Source organism: Antedon mediterranea, chromosome 7, assembly GCF_964355755.1.
Source record: "Antedon mediterranea chromosome 7, ecAntMedi1.1, whole genome shotgun sequence".
Classification (NCBI taxonomy): domain Eukaryota; kingdom Metazoa; phylum Echinodermata; class Crinoidea; order Comatulida; family Antedonidae; genus Antedon; species Antedon mediterranea.
In genome coordinates this window covers 23058720-23071668 of record NC_092676.1, presented here as the reverse complement: position 1 = coordinate 23071668, position 12949 = coordinate 23058720, and the positions used below count along the sequence as shown (strand labels likewise).

Genomic DNA, 12949 nt, shown 5'->3' with positions numbered 1-12949 from the left:
ACCTAAGCTTATATGACACAGACTCCATTTAGCATAACATATTATAATTATGTGACACAGTATATATTACAGAATTTGCCCATGATGGACAGATAATACCATATGCTGAGATACAGATAGTCGATGGAACACTGCAGCGGTTTTTGGAAAACGGAAATTTTACAAATCTAAAGCTATGTCTACATTATCAAACAAGTGTGATGTACGGTGTACCCAACATGGTAGTGAATGACATCATCGTACCCATATATGGGCACATCCCATTTTTTTTGTCACATAAAGTTTGAGAATGTAGAAAGAGCCTAAGAGGTGTGTGAGTGGGATGTATTGGGGGTAGGGATTCTTGTTGAACAACCCGCCAACAGAAAGTCTACCAGCAGTACATCCATATCCTTTGAATTCGTAGGCCTATTACGAGTATGGAAGGCGTTATTTTAGTAATTCTAACGAGTAAATTCCTACAATCTATCAGACTGTTTGGGCGAATTACATGTAGACATTATATCAAAAAGTGGGACGGGTCACGAGGAAGATTTGACTTCTAGGTGTCCTTTTGTTCTCAAGATACGCCAAAACAAACTCAAATATGAAGTCAGTCTTTTAAACTTTTGTAATATTTGGATTATAATGTTTTATTCAAACACTTCTGTCATGGCGATCGTGTTGTATTAGTAGTTGTAATAGAGACAAGAACTGTGTCCACATATACGTTGAGTAAATTCAACCAATATCGTTTACTCAGTTCTCATGTTCGATAGATTATTCAACACGTCAATGATAGCAACCGGTTTTGACTCTATTGGATAATAGTAGGCCTATCATAACCTCACCTGATTGGCGCAGACTGTAAACGTAAGTCGACCAATCAGCGGTCGAGGAAATTAGGCCAGACGATATAGTTTGGTGCTAAATCTTTTTTTGCAGTAGCGATTGGACTAACATTAGCAGAAAGTGTGAAAGCCACTTGTTCTGTGTATAGGAATTGAGTGGGCCTATTGTCAGAGAGTCATTTCATTCGAGCATTCGTAACCTAACGTATCACAGTTACCGCTAAATCGTTTAAAAGTTATTTTGCTTAACGGAGAAAACTCGCATTCTCATGTGCGTTGTGGCTTGGTAGAAAATAAGAATATTTTGTAGAGTTGTTTTCTAAATCCGAACCGGGAATGATTGGCGATATGAGCACAAAAGTTAACACTACTTCAAGTAAGTGTATTATTTATTTTTTACTTCATAACACTGAAACTGTTTCATAATCAAATTAAAGTTGCCATTTTTTGTACCAAAGGGTGGGCATACATAACTTATGATTTTCTTACATTTTACGTATTACTGTATTAGAAAACACAGATTACCGGTTTAAATTAATCCTAACTTACTTTCTTTATAATTATTTTGTTTATTTAATATTTTTCATCTCTAGGTAATTTGATAAATTCTTTACATGTATTACCGTACATTGTTTTATTGTTTTTTAAAATAATTATTACGTGAATAATGTATATTAAAATTTATGATGGAGATTTATTAAGGATAATTAAGTAATAATTGATACATAGCTGCAACTAAAATCAATATAATGCAACACGTTTGTTACTTGTTCTAGTTTTACAGTCTACATGATGGCTATACTTTGAAATTATTCAGTATTTACTTTTAATCATGATAAAATAGCCTAGGGTGTTCTATCCCAATTTTCGAATTGTTTAAATTAAAATTTAAATATTATTTATTTTGTTAATTATTATATGATACTAATTGTATTTATTTATTGTATTTATGTAAAATATTATTATTGTTTTGTATTATCTTTCTAATACTATAATAATAGAATATGATGATTATAAATAACTCTAATTACGCAAACAAACAGATATTTTATCATATTATTGGAATATTTTATAACGATACTGTACTAAGAAAAAAAACAGATAATGATCAACAATATATTTCATGAGAAGAATAATGAAACAAAATCGCACCAACTACAGATCAGTTTGATGTCTAAATTGTTGATTATAAGTTTAAAATATGGATTAAGAACATTTCAGATTTATACATCATAATTATTGTGTATTGAGTATCATTTACAAACAAAATATTGGCATATATAAATTATTAAAGGGCTAAAAAGAGTTTAGTCAGAGAAATTTAGAATGCAAGCAAGCAAAATTATTCTTTAAAAAAGGATGTAGCTATACAAAATAAATCTAAATAAACAATAAAACAATTTTTGGAATCGTAGACAACTTAAAAATAATTAATTTTTAAGTTGTCTATGTCGTTGTCTATGTACACAAATAAGAAAAAAATCAAATGCCAAAAAGATGTAAAGCTATTTTAGTTTAAAAAATGTGAATATCCCTATTCATACAGAAAACAATTGGGCGAACACAGTTCAACTGCATCATACCCGAAAATGCATTGCAAAGTCATTAAATAAGTCAACATATTTCATGGCTTGGATCTCGGATTATTTCGGGTTGCGTGAAATCATAATTATAATAACAACGATTGTTATAAAATAATAAATAGGACATTATGAAAAAAAATAGTGAATTGGTAAAACGTTTCCACGTTAGCTTCATTAAACCAGAATTTAGTTCTCACGGTGTTGACAATGGCGATCAGTGAAAACACATCTTCCAGCATTTCGCTTAATTTCATAAAGTCAACAAAAGTTAGACCTAACTGAAAATCTCGTTGCATGATATTAAACGTTTTCTTTACGTTACATGGTCCGTGTAAAAAATCACAGACACGTTACACCCCTATCAAGCGTTGTGCGAATATTTATGACTTTATCAATATACGCGCAAAGATAATATTTATAGAATCTAATTGTTAGTGAACCTGAAGATAGGTTATGAATCTGGAACGAAGTATTTAAATTGCCGAACGAAGTCATGTTTGGTTTTGAAAGTGGGTGTTTACTTAGTGATTGTGAACTTCTAAAACGCGTTGAAATTGAAATATCACAACTTCACGGATAACGGTATTTGTGAATGCACCAGTAAGCCCTGAAATTAGTTTAAGCTTCGTTTACAAGATTGTTCTTTAGACGCATTTTATTAAAGATCTATATAGATATATAGAAGCTACTGGAAATTAATGTATATAGAAAATATAAAATGTATATTCTTATTTACAAAACGTGAATTGATTGATATCATTTCATAACCACGTTTCCAAACACAGACGTAGACTAAATTTAGACCAATCGGTACAACTTTAACACCAATGAACGGGTCAATACGCTGGCCATGACAGCCGTTTAGGCCGCTTTTAAAATGTTTATACGCAATTAGTGAAACTATTATAAGGTATTCGGAAGCCAATCATATCAACACTAAACTCGTTAACTGCTATTGATCGAGAAAAGAAACATCGAATCAATATAGAAATAAAAAAAAATAATAATTGGGTATGTAAGGTTGAGGACCTTTCGAGCATTAACTGTAATTTTAACAAACACAGAAAAAAAAATTGATTTTTATACGAATTGAATGAAATTATCAAAATAATTATATCGATAATAATGTTTTCATTAAACCATGGAGAAATAACTTATTTCTCCATGATTAAACGTATGTTCGTTATTATTTCGTTGTCTTTAATTGTTAATTCAGTAAGCCAGAGTATCAATTTCAATTTTACTTGTTTTTTCTCTATTGCCACTTGTTTGTTACACAGGCGAGATAATACTGCTGGTCAATACAAACAAACATGACAAAACTTACAGCGAATTGTGACAGGATTACCTAAAAGTAATTTATAAAAGAAATAACAGTCGATATGCTTGTTCACATTAAAATACAGCATCATTAAAATTGTAACATCATCATCCATAAATACTATATAAAAAGCACGAAAGCATTATAGGTAACTCAAGAGCGATAGGTTAAAATCAGACGAAGGAAAAATGCTTTCAATATTCTATAAAATATGACGATGTCTGCTGATTTTTTAGAATGTGATCAATTCGCACTGTGGTATGGTAACTGATGAGCGCTCACCACTGGCTAAACCCAGGGGCCCCAGAGCTTAGCAGTCCAATGCATCTACCCAGCGTTGGAGTGCTCCTTGAAGGGCTAAATCAGAGTTCTTTTTCCCCTACATTACGCCATTGATATTCGCAGTGTGAAATTATATCGTAGGCCCATCAAATTATAATCCCACCATGGAATTAATTCGTGACCCAAATCGATAGATCAACCGTGATCGATATAGGCTGAATACAATATTGAATGTGATTATGAAATAGGTCATACCTTTTTATTCAATGCGCTTTACTTTATGGTATTTAGATTTTAAAGATTGAGTTTCACGATTTGTTTAAATTTGAATCAATAAGTGAATCTGCTTTTTGTGTGAATGTGGAATTATACATGACGCGTTCATGACATCTAGTTTAAACTTGGATGACTGCTTTAAACAAATCGTGAGAGTCGAGGTGCCGACAACCCTTCTGAGAAAATTATACATTAAAATAATGTTACATACGTGCGAAAGAACTGTATTTCTTATACTATTTAATTAACACAAAAAGATTATAGTCTGAATTACCATTTTACAATATAGTTTAAATGTTGTATTCCACTTAAATTTCAGGTCGGATTCTTGATATTCCGTGCAAAGTGTGTGGAGATCGCAGCTCCGGCAAGCACTATGGTGTCTACGCCTGTGACGGTTGTAGTGGTTTCTTTAAGCGTAGCATCAGACGTAACCGTACGTACGTGTGCAAAAATCGGGGCTCTGGGCCGTGTCCAATCGACAAAACGCACCGTAACCAATGCAGAGCATGTCGGCTTAAGAAGTGCATCGAAGTACAAATGAACAAAGATGGTACGTATTTGATTAAAGCAATATTTTAAAACATTATCACATATTAATTTACCCAAATTGTTACACAAGGAACTCCATGATTCCACCGTGTATGAACGTTAATTTTCACGTATTTTTTACTTTGTTCCAACCAACCATACTTATAATTGATGTATTGGCATCTTTGATCCAATGAGTTCTTTAATTGTTTACAACCGCCAATTAACGACCTATATGCATTTATAATCACATATGGACTGCCTCCTTCACTTTGCTATTGATCATTGTTGATGAATGAAATGTTCACGTCAGAAATATGGTCACCGATGCTTCACATTTACAATTATCCAGGGAAATGATTTACCATTTGAAAAATAAAAAATACTCATAAGATTTCATTGATCATCAACAACACTGGATGACTCGATTGTTTGCTCTTTTCCTACTTTCGGGTATTGAGTCGCAACTCTGCGTTCGCTCGCCACATGGCCTGCGCAGATAATTATGAAATGTTTGTGATTGACACGTGAGAAGGAGCTCCTTGATCCACTTGTTTAATTTAAATGAGTATTTCATTTACAAATAACAAGTAATGTTGTTTAATTGAGATGTCTTTCAGTACGTACATCCGCGGCTATGTTTGGTTCACACTCTCCAATCTATTGCGTCATACGCACAAAACTATCAACACTATCGATCCCGTGTGAACATATCTTTATTTGTAACTAAAACTAATGGAAATGTATACGCCGATTAAATGTGAATCAAGGTGCTTCACATTGTTAATGATGAGGCGTAATTGTATCATATGTTAATTAATGCGCAGTCATTAAAAAAGAATTAAAAACCCAGGTAAGCCTTTATTAGGTATATTCTTTATCATCTCACCGGCACCTGTAAATTAAGGGTATCTTTAGATCAGATCACAATTAAATTTAAGATCTTTTCCTACTGAGAAGTTAACGCAGATAAAAAAAAATTAGCGAAGATATTATTTACTTCCCAGTGGGAAGGCGAGAAATTTGCAGGTGACAAACAATTCAGAAGGATATTCCACGTATAATCACATTTAACAGTCGTAACTTAAGTTGTAGCCTATATTATGAAAGGATTGGCAATTGAAGTTGTACTACACGTGCGGATTGATACAATAGAGAGATAAATTGATGATTTGGGTGTGATTGACATGTATTGTTCCGCCACAGCCAAATCACAGCAGAATTGACACTCTATTCAACCTGTTGTTTGCCACAACAAAGTTTCTTTAGCTTCTTCAGTAGAAAAAACACTAATCTTTCCTAAGTTGTTTTTCTAACATAATTGCATACACAATGTATTTTCTCACATACATTCTACATTCTAAAGAGCTACCAGTAACGGATTACACCATGGGAGGGCCAAACGATTAGATTAATTAGTTAACTTTGAATGTTGTTTCTGATGTGTTTGTTTCCATTTCAAGTTGGAGCAAAGTAGTTCTGCTTTGAAACGTTTCGCAGGAGGATTAACCTTTCAGCATGAAGAATCTTTTTCAAAGATGTTATCAAACTAAACATAGGCCCACATCGTCAGAAACTGGTATGTCTACGATAAATCGATAAGACAGTTCAGTACGATTTCATAATTGTCACCGAAACAATAGTTAAAACGCGGGTGGTAGTAGGGCCAAGTCCGTGAATAGCCTCGAATAATGTGGCAAACAAAATTTGCGATTTGACTTATGTTTGTTTCAAACTACAAGAGGTGGGAAATGTAAACAGTAAAGGTAGTGTAATCGACAGGGCCTTTTCATAAGTTTTGTCACCTACTGTCATTGATGCAACACGGTTGTCTTAGAAAAACATCACACTAAAAGCCGTCAACAACCCGTGAACAAACACAACAAAAGGATACCTTAAAGACTTCGTACAGCCTCTGGCTTAAAACTAAGTAGGCTTATTACCAACAGTTACAACTTTTGACGGAATGTAAATCGGATATGTTTTACTTGTACTACGGTACGTGTTATAGAAGATTAATACATCACCGCAAAACATTTCTGTTATTCTCTTGACCACAGGTGACAACGAACAACCAACACTGTATCATCAGGGAGAAATTCTAAACTAATTCCATCGCGGTAGGCCTATCCCTTAGATTTATTCGATTAGATAATCAATATTAGACGAATCTGTGAATGAAATCACAATAACAAATATCGTAGCATAATGAAATCTCAACATAATTCAAATCATCAAAACTGTCTTATTTAAGTTATATGGAAATTGTTTAAAGTAAAAAAAAAATTGAAAAGTAATAGTTTGTAATGGAACCAATCTACCTTTCTTTTATTGTTTTTCGTTTACAACCTTGATAAGACGATTTTGGATTTGTCTCACTTTAACAAGAGACATTACTTAGTACCTAATGGAAAGCAAACAGTAATATTGTTAAATCGTCTTCAAAATACACACTAAGGTGTCCTTGTTTACGGGAATACCTATGAGAATGGGCATAAATATGGTTGAATAAGCCGCACAATGTTTAACATTATAAAAACCTTCATGGTCATTTTATAGAAATTCCCGCTGAAAATGGACAAACCGAAGGGCAAGTCGCTTGATTCAATACTTATCAATGAATGGAAATGAATTATGAAACGTAAGACTGACTCAAGAAGAGTTTTAAGCAAAAGAAGCTAAGCCTAAGGCAAACTCTATTCTTTTATACATAGTGCTTGTTATAGTATTGACATAACACATCACTGTACGGGGTATAAGGCCTTTTCGTTGCCAAGCCTAGCGGCGATAAAAAATGTTTCAGACAGTGGATTGCACCTGGGTAAACAGATCTTCAATATCAACAAAAGCCCGAAAAGAAGGGCCTGGGATCAAGTCATCATAGCACATTTGAATTCCTAAGCAACTGACTTTACATCGGATCATTTACTTTACAGCGATTGGTGTTAAGTATTAGGCCGATACTGAATAGAAGCAATCAAGACAAATACTTTGACTACTGTGGGGAAAGAAGGCTTATTAAGTGGTTGCTACCGGTTTATGACACGAGTTATGTCTCACTAATAGAAAGATAAATATTATCTGCAATTTGTAACAAAAAACACACTAAGTCTTGTTAATTGGTGATTTGAAAAAGAAGAGATTTATACAATTGCTGATATGGTGTATTTGAAGGCAGTTGATGTTTAACTTAAAGTTTTTTTAGTCTGGTAAATGAAACAATAAAAAAACAACAAACATTTTAGCCGATTCTCCTATAACTGGATGTACTGCGATACATTACTTTAGCAAATCTGTTTTAATTCCAGCTTAACCATTTGAAGTAAAAAAAGAAATTCTATTTCAAAAAGTCACACAAATACAATAAACTCGGCTGACAACTTTAAGTAATACATAAGAAATGTCAATCATCTTTTGATTGACAGTTTTTAGATAGCTTACAAAATCAATCGCCGGGAGGAAATTGCAAGTGATGCGACTTAGAAAGCGAAACGTTTAAAAATTGCACCCAGGTGCGCTAAGGGGGAAAATGGCCTACTGGGAGGAGCGGCAAACATTCCTCGTGAATACAACAACGAATTGAACACAATGATAAAGCTGCAGTTTGATAAAGTGACAAAACTATATCCCACGGCAAATTGATTTAGAACTGACAAATATGAAAGAAGTGTCTGTTTAAGAAAACACTTATTTAACCAAAAGCTTTGACTTAACAATCGGTATGATTGGCACTATACCATTTCTGAATTCCTCTGGTGTAAACCGAACAGTTTTGTTAAAACTGTTAACTTTAACCCAGTTATTCAAGATTTTATCTCCATAAAGATGTTGAATGTATACATACATACGTAATACACTTTGGACAAGACAAAAATACCTCCGGTAGGAAGGTGTGGTTGGCATGGAACGTTTCTTTTTTTTTTCGTGCAAGGCGCTTAGACACATGTTTGTATTAGGCGCTATATAAGATGTCCATTATCAATATTTGCATTAATTAAAAACAATGTAACTGTAAAGCCTTACTAAATATGTAAGGCTTCGTTGCATGAATTAGTTACTCATAAATTAAACTAAATTGATCTTGTTTTTAATCTTCCAGCTGTCCAGCATGAACGTGGTCCAAGAAACTCAACAATCAGAAAGCAAATGGCGTTATATTTCAAAGAGGCTGCAGCCGGAGAGACTCCACAAGTGTACGGACAAACATCACCATATCTAGGTACCATGTTAGGAGAAGAAGCCTACAGAGGTATTGCCGTCGCTGTCGATTATCCTCCGGTTACTCCAATTGTAATATGCCAACCAACTCCTAAGGTAAGCAAAACAAGAAGCCATTACAAGTTGTTAAGATTATTTAAACAATATAGCTGATTGGATGAACATGGAATATGTTTTCTTGATGAATTGTATTCCATTCAATCAATTTTATAATTAGGTATATTTAGATATAAAACAGAATACATATTAAATAGCATTAGGAGCTTTGTTCTAAGTGTTGTTTACAACAAAGGACAAAAGCTTAACTTACTTACATAAAATCACAGAATATTATCGTAGCACTCTGAAATAACCATAAACTTGTTTTTTCTTCAGCCTTCCTATCCGATTGAAATGATGAGGTCTCCTCTGACAAGTGTAGAAAACATATGTGAAACTGCAGCTAGGCTTTTATTCATGAGCATTCAGTGGACAAAGAATGTTCCACCATTCGTATCTCTACCACAGAACGATCAGTTAATCTTACTGGAGGAAGGATGGAGAGAGCTGTTTATCCTTGGTGCTGCTCAATGGCAGATGACGTTAGAAAGTGGACCTCTCATGGCTGCTGCAGGTATGTTGATGAACTACACTTTGACTGAAACTTTCTAACACTCTTTATCTCATCTCGACTGTATCTTATCTTAGAACAAATCTCTATAGCTCAATAATCAATACTTATTTACATTTCAAACTTCATTTCTAGCAGCAAAAAGCAAATATATCGTAAAATAAAATTATACCAAGAAGGAGTAGATTATTCACCTACTAATTAACTCTTTCCAAATTATACTATTTATTACGTTTTTGCTTCAAAAAACCCATACAAAACATGAATTGCGCACGAATAACATTATCTAAAGTTCGCCTAGAAAAAATAAAAATGTGTCATTTTAGGCAAATCAAAAACTTGTCTCTGTTTTGCATTTGAGTCGCATATGGATCATAAAAATATAATAATATCAATCAAGTGGTTTATTAATAACAGCATAAATACACACTTGACCTAACCGTTGCTATTTTTATCTACTTTAGGACTCCATTCTGAGAACACACCGCCAGCAAAAGCTGCTGCCGTCATGAGTGAATTACGCGTGCTTCAGGAACTCATTGAAAAGTTACGACAGCTGCAGGTGGATGCTACCGAATACGCATGTCTGAAAGGAATCGTTCTCTTCAAATCAGGTAGGCCTAATTATTTTTACTAAACTGTATTATTCATTAAACCGAAATCACAAACAAATAACGTAATTTCTGGAACTGGTATTTAAATTTAAGTGAAGGAAATTCTTAAGATTTGCGGCATAATTAAGAAGTTCTTTACGTATTCTTTTCAGATTTATCGGGAATTCAAGATGTGCCATCAGTGGCTAGCCTCCAAGATCAAGCCCAGATGACGCTAAGCAAATACATCTCAGCCGTCTACCCAACACAACCTTTCCGATTCGGCAAACTCCTTCTCATTCTGCCTTCCTTGAAAGCTGTTAGGCCTAGCACAATCGAAGAACTGTTTTTTAGGAAAACGATCGGAAGTATTCCTATTGAAAAACTTTTGTGTGACGTATACAGGTCAAAGGACGTCTGAAAATGTTTAAAAAAAATGTAGATGTTAACTTATGCCGAATCAGCTTAGAACATGAGCGCAGATCCTACAGGTTCCTTATACGGGAGATGGTCCATCCACCTTTTTTAAAGCGGAACCGAAATGTTATCTACGGGTTCATATAGCCTATTATTTCTTGAAATAGAAATTATTTACGTATAAACTTTTAAACAAAATACCTACCAAAGAAAGTCACAGATTTTGTATCTATTGACGAAAAAGTACAGCAAACCAAATAATGTATTTCCATGTTGTTTACAAAAGTGCCTTTTCTATACATTTATATTTGAAGGAGTTTGAAGAAAAAGCAACACAAGTATTATGCATAGAATATATACATACTATAATTATAATTAGATTAGTTATCTCAAATAAGTCAGTAAGAATAATTAAAAATGGCATTAACTTTTTTTAAACAAATATTCCAATTCAAAACTGATATATTTTTTAAATGTTTAAATGTTAGTAGTGACTTGACCATATTTGGATTGATAAAGCGACATTCTTATTGTTCGTAAACATTACTATAATAATAGAAGTAGATTAGGTGCTATCTCAAGCCAGTAACAATTGGAAACCTGGGCATTAGCTTTCCAAAATAATATGTTTTTCAATGTTGTAGAGTGTAAACAGTACCTGTATTACTACAAGATTGAAACTGCTTTGACAAAGCGATACAAGTTTTATTAGTGAATATATTAAAAATAGATGTAGATTACTATGGCTATCTCTAATAAGATATAAGCCAGTATGAATTCCAGACACCTTTTTTTCAAAAATATGTTTTCAATCTTAAAATTTGCGATTCAGTCAAACTGAATGTTTAGTGTTTGATTTTATTAATACGGTATTGTTTTCTTTCTGTTAATTTCATTTTTATTATTCATTAGATTTATTATGAGTTAATTAGATATAGATTAGACTATTACCAGTTGAATTTCAATATAAAATTATGTATATAAGAATTCTTTTCTATATAAAAAATGGGATTATGTTATGTTGATTTAAACTTTACTTTATCAATCAAAAAAGATGATTACAATCAATATGATTAATAATCAATATTGTCATTATTATCCCTAATTTTTGTAGGCGTGGGTGAGGAATGGGTGGGGCATTGGAGGGGATGGGAGGGGTTGCGGTTGGCTTGGCTACAACCCATGGGCCTTACATACTTACCAGCAGGTCTGGGGGGTACTGTACGTACATATATTTCATTTAAGTGAAAATTCACAGTGTTTTGCAGTAAATTATGTTTAAACTTTCTCTAATCAAAATAACACTAAAGTGCGTTTAAAAAATACAATGTAAAAGTAAAAGTGTTTTTATATTTTCCTACAAAATGTGTATATACATATGAAAGACAGTACGACTCTAATCACCAAAGATGGCCTAAATATGAATAAAATATTAAAATTATATAACTATTAAATGTGCGCGTTTTGTTTATTATTGATGACTACGATGAAGACAGTTATTGATGATTTATGATGATGGTGATGATGGGATATATTTTCTGACGACACATAGGACCATATGACGTAATATGGAGGTACTATTCGTACGTTGAATTTGGTTTTACAATTTGTATCAATTCTTCCGATAATTTTGTCCGATTCTAGATGCAGGTGACGACGACCGTATTCTGCTATTACAGGCACGAGTAGGCCTATTTAATAGAACCTTTTTTAGGTGTAATGGTCATCACGAAAAACCGAAATCGGTTTCACGTTGACTTAGACAAAATTATGCAATGCATAATTTACATTAAGTACTATAGGTCTTGGTAGTCAAGAATCATCGAACCATCCGCAATCACCATTTTATTTTTTCGTACGCGCAACATTGTGTTGTTGTGTCACTGACGACATAACAACATCTCAAGAGTTAGTATGCTAATTAGCCTAAGATAAAACTTGTTTAGGAGGAGTTTACTTGGAAAATATTGACGGGAACAAAAGAGCTGAAAGAAAAACAGCAATCTTGATCGATCTTAAGTTGACTTTACGAAAGCTCAGCTGAAGGATTTTGCTTCTGATGGAATATTATTTCTCACTTCATCGGATTTAGAGACAATATCAAAAGCTGCTTAGATTGAAACTTGAATTATGTTTATCCAACACATACACTGAACCCCAAGATCAAGTCCCACTTCACGGCACCATTAATCCCGTCAATTCCATCATTTTTATTCATCCATTGAATTATATCTGAAAGAGTGTTATAACTTCAATTAAAGGGTTAATCCAGGCCGGAATTACCACAA

General features: G+C 33.3%; 1 protein-coding gene across 1 annotated transcript; it reads left to right on the top strand.

Annotated features, from left to right (window-relative positions):
• Positions 1 to 918: 918 nt before the first annotated feature.
• LOC140054086 (nuclear receptor subfamily 2 group E member 1-like) lies at positions 919 to 12498 on the top strand. The gene is made up of 6 exons (XM_072098926.1): positions 919 to 1206; positions 4612 to 4845; positions 8923 to 9137; positions 9417 to 9654; positions 10116 to 10265; positions 10418 to 12498. The coding sequence occupies exons 1-6, from the start codon at positions 1167 to 1169 to the stop codon at positions 10663 to 10665; spliced, it is 1125 nt and encodes a 374-aa protein (XP_071955027.1). The 5' UTR covers positions 919 to 1166; the 3' UTR covers positions 10666 to 12498.
• Positions 12499 to 12949: the final 451 nt, after the last annotated feature.

Coding starts and splice junctions, on each gene's coding strand:
- LOC140054086 (XM_072098926.1), top strand. CDS start 1,167: ATGATTGGCGATATGAGCACAAAAGTTAACACTACTTCAA. Junction 9,655..10,115: donor ACCTCTCATGGCTGCTGCAG/GTATGTTGATGA, acceptor TATCTACTTTAG/GACTCCATTCTGAGAACACA. Junction 10,266..10,417: donor AATCGTTCTCTTCAAATCAG/GTAGGCCTAATT, acceptor TATTCTTTTCAG/ATTTATCGGGAATTCAAGAT.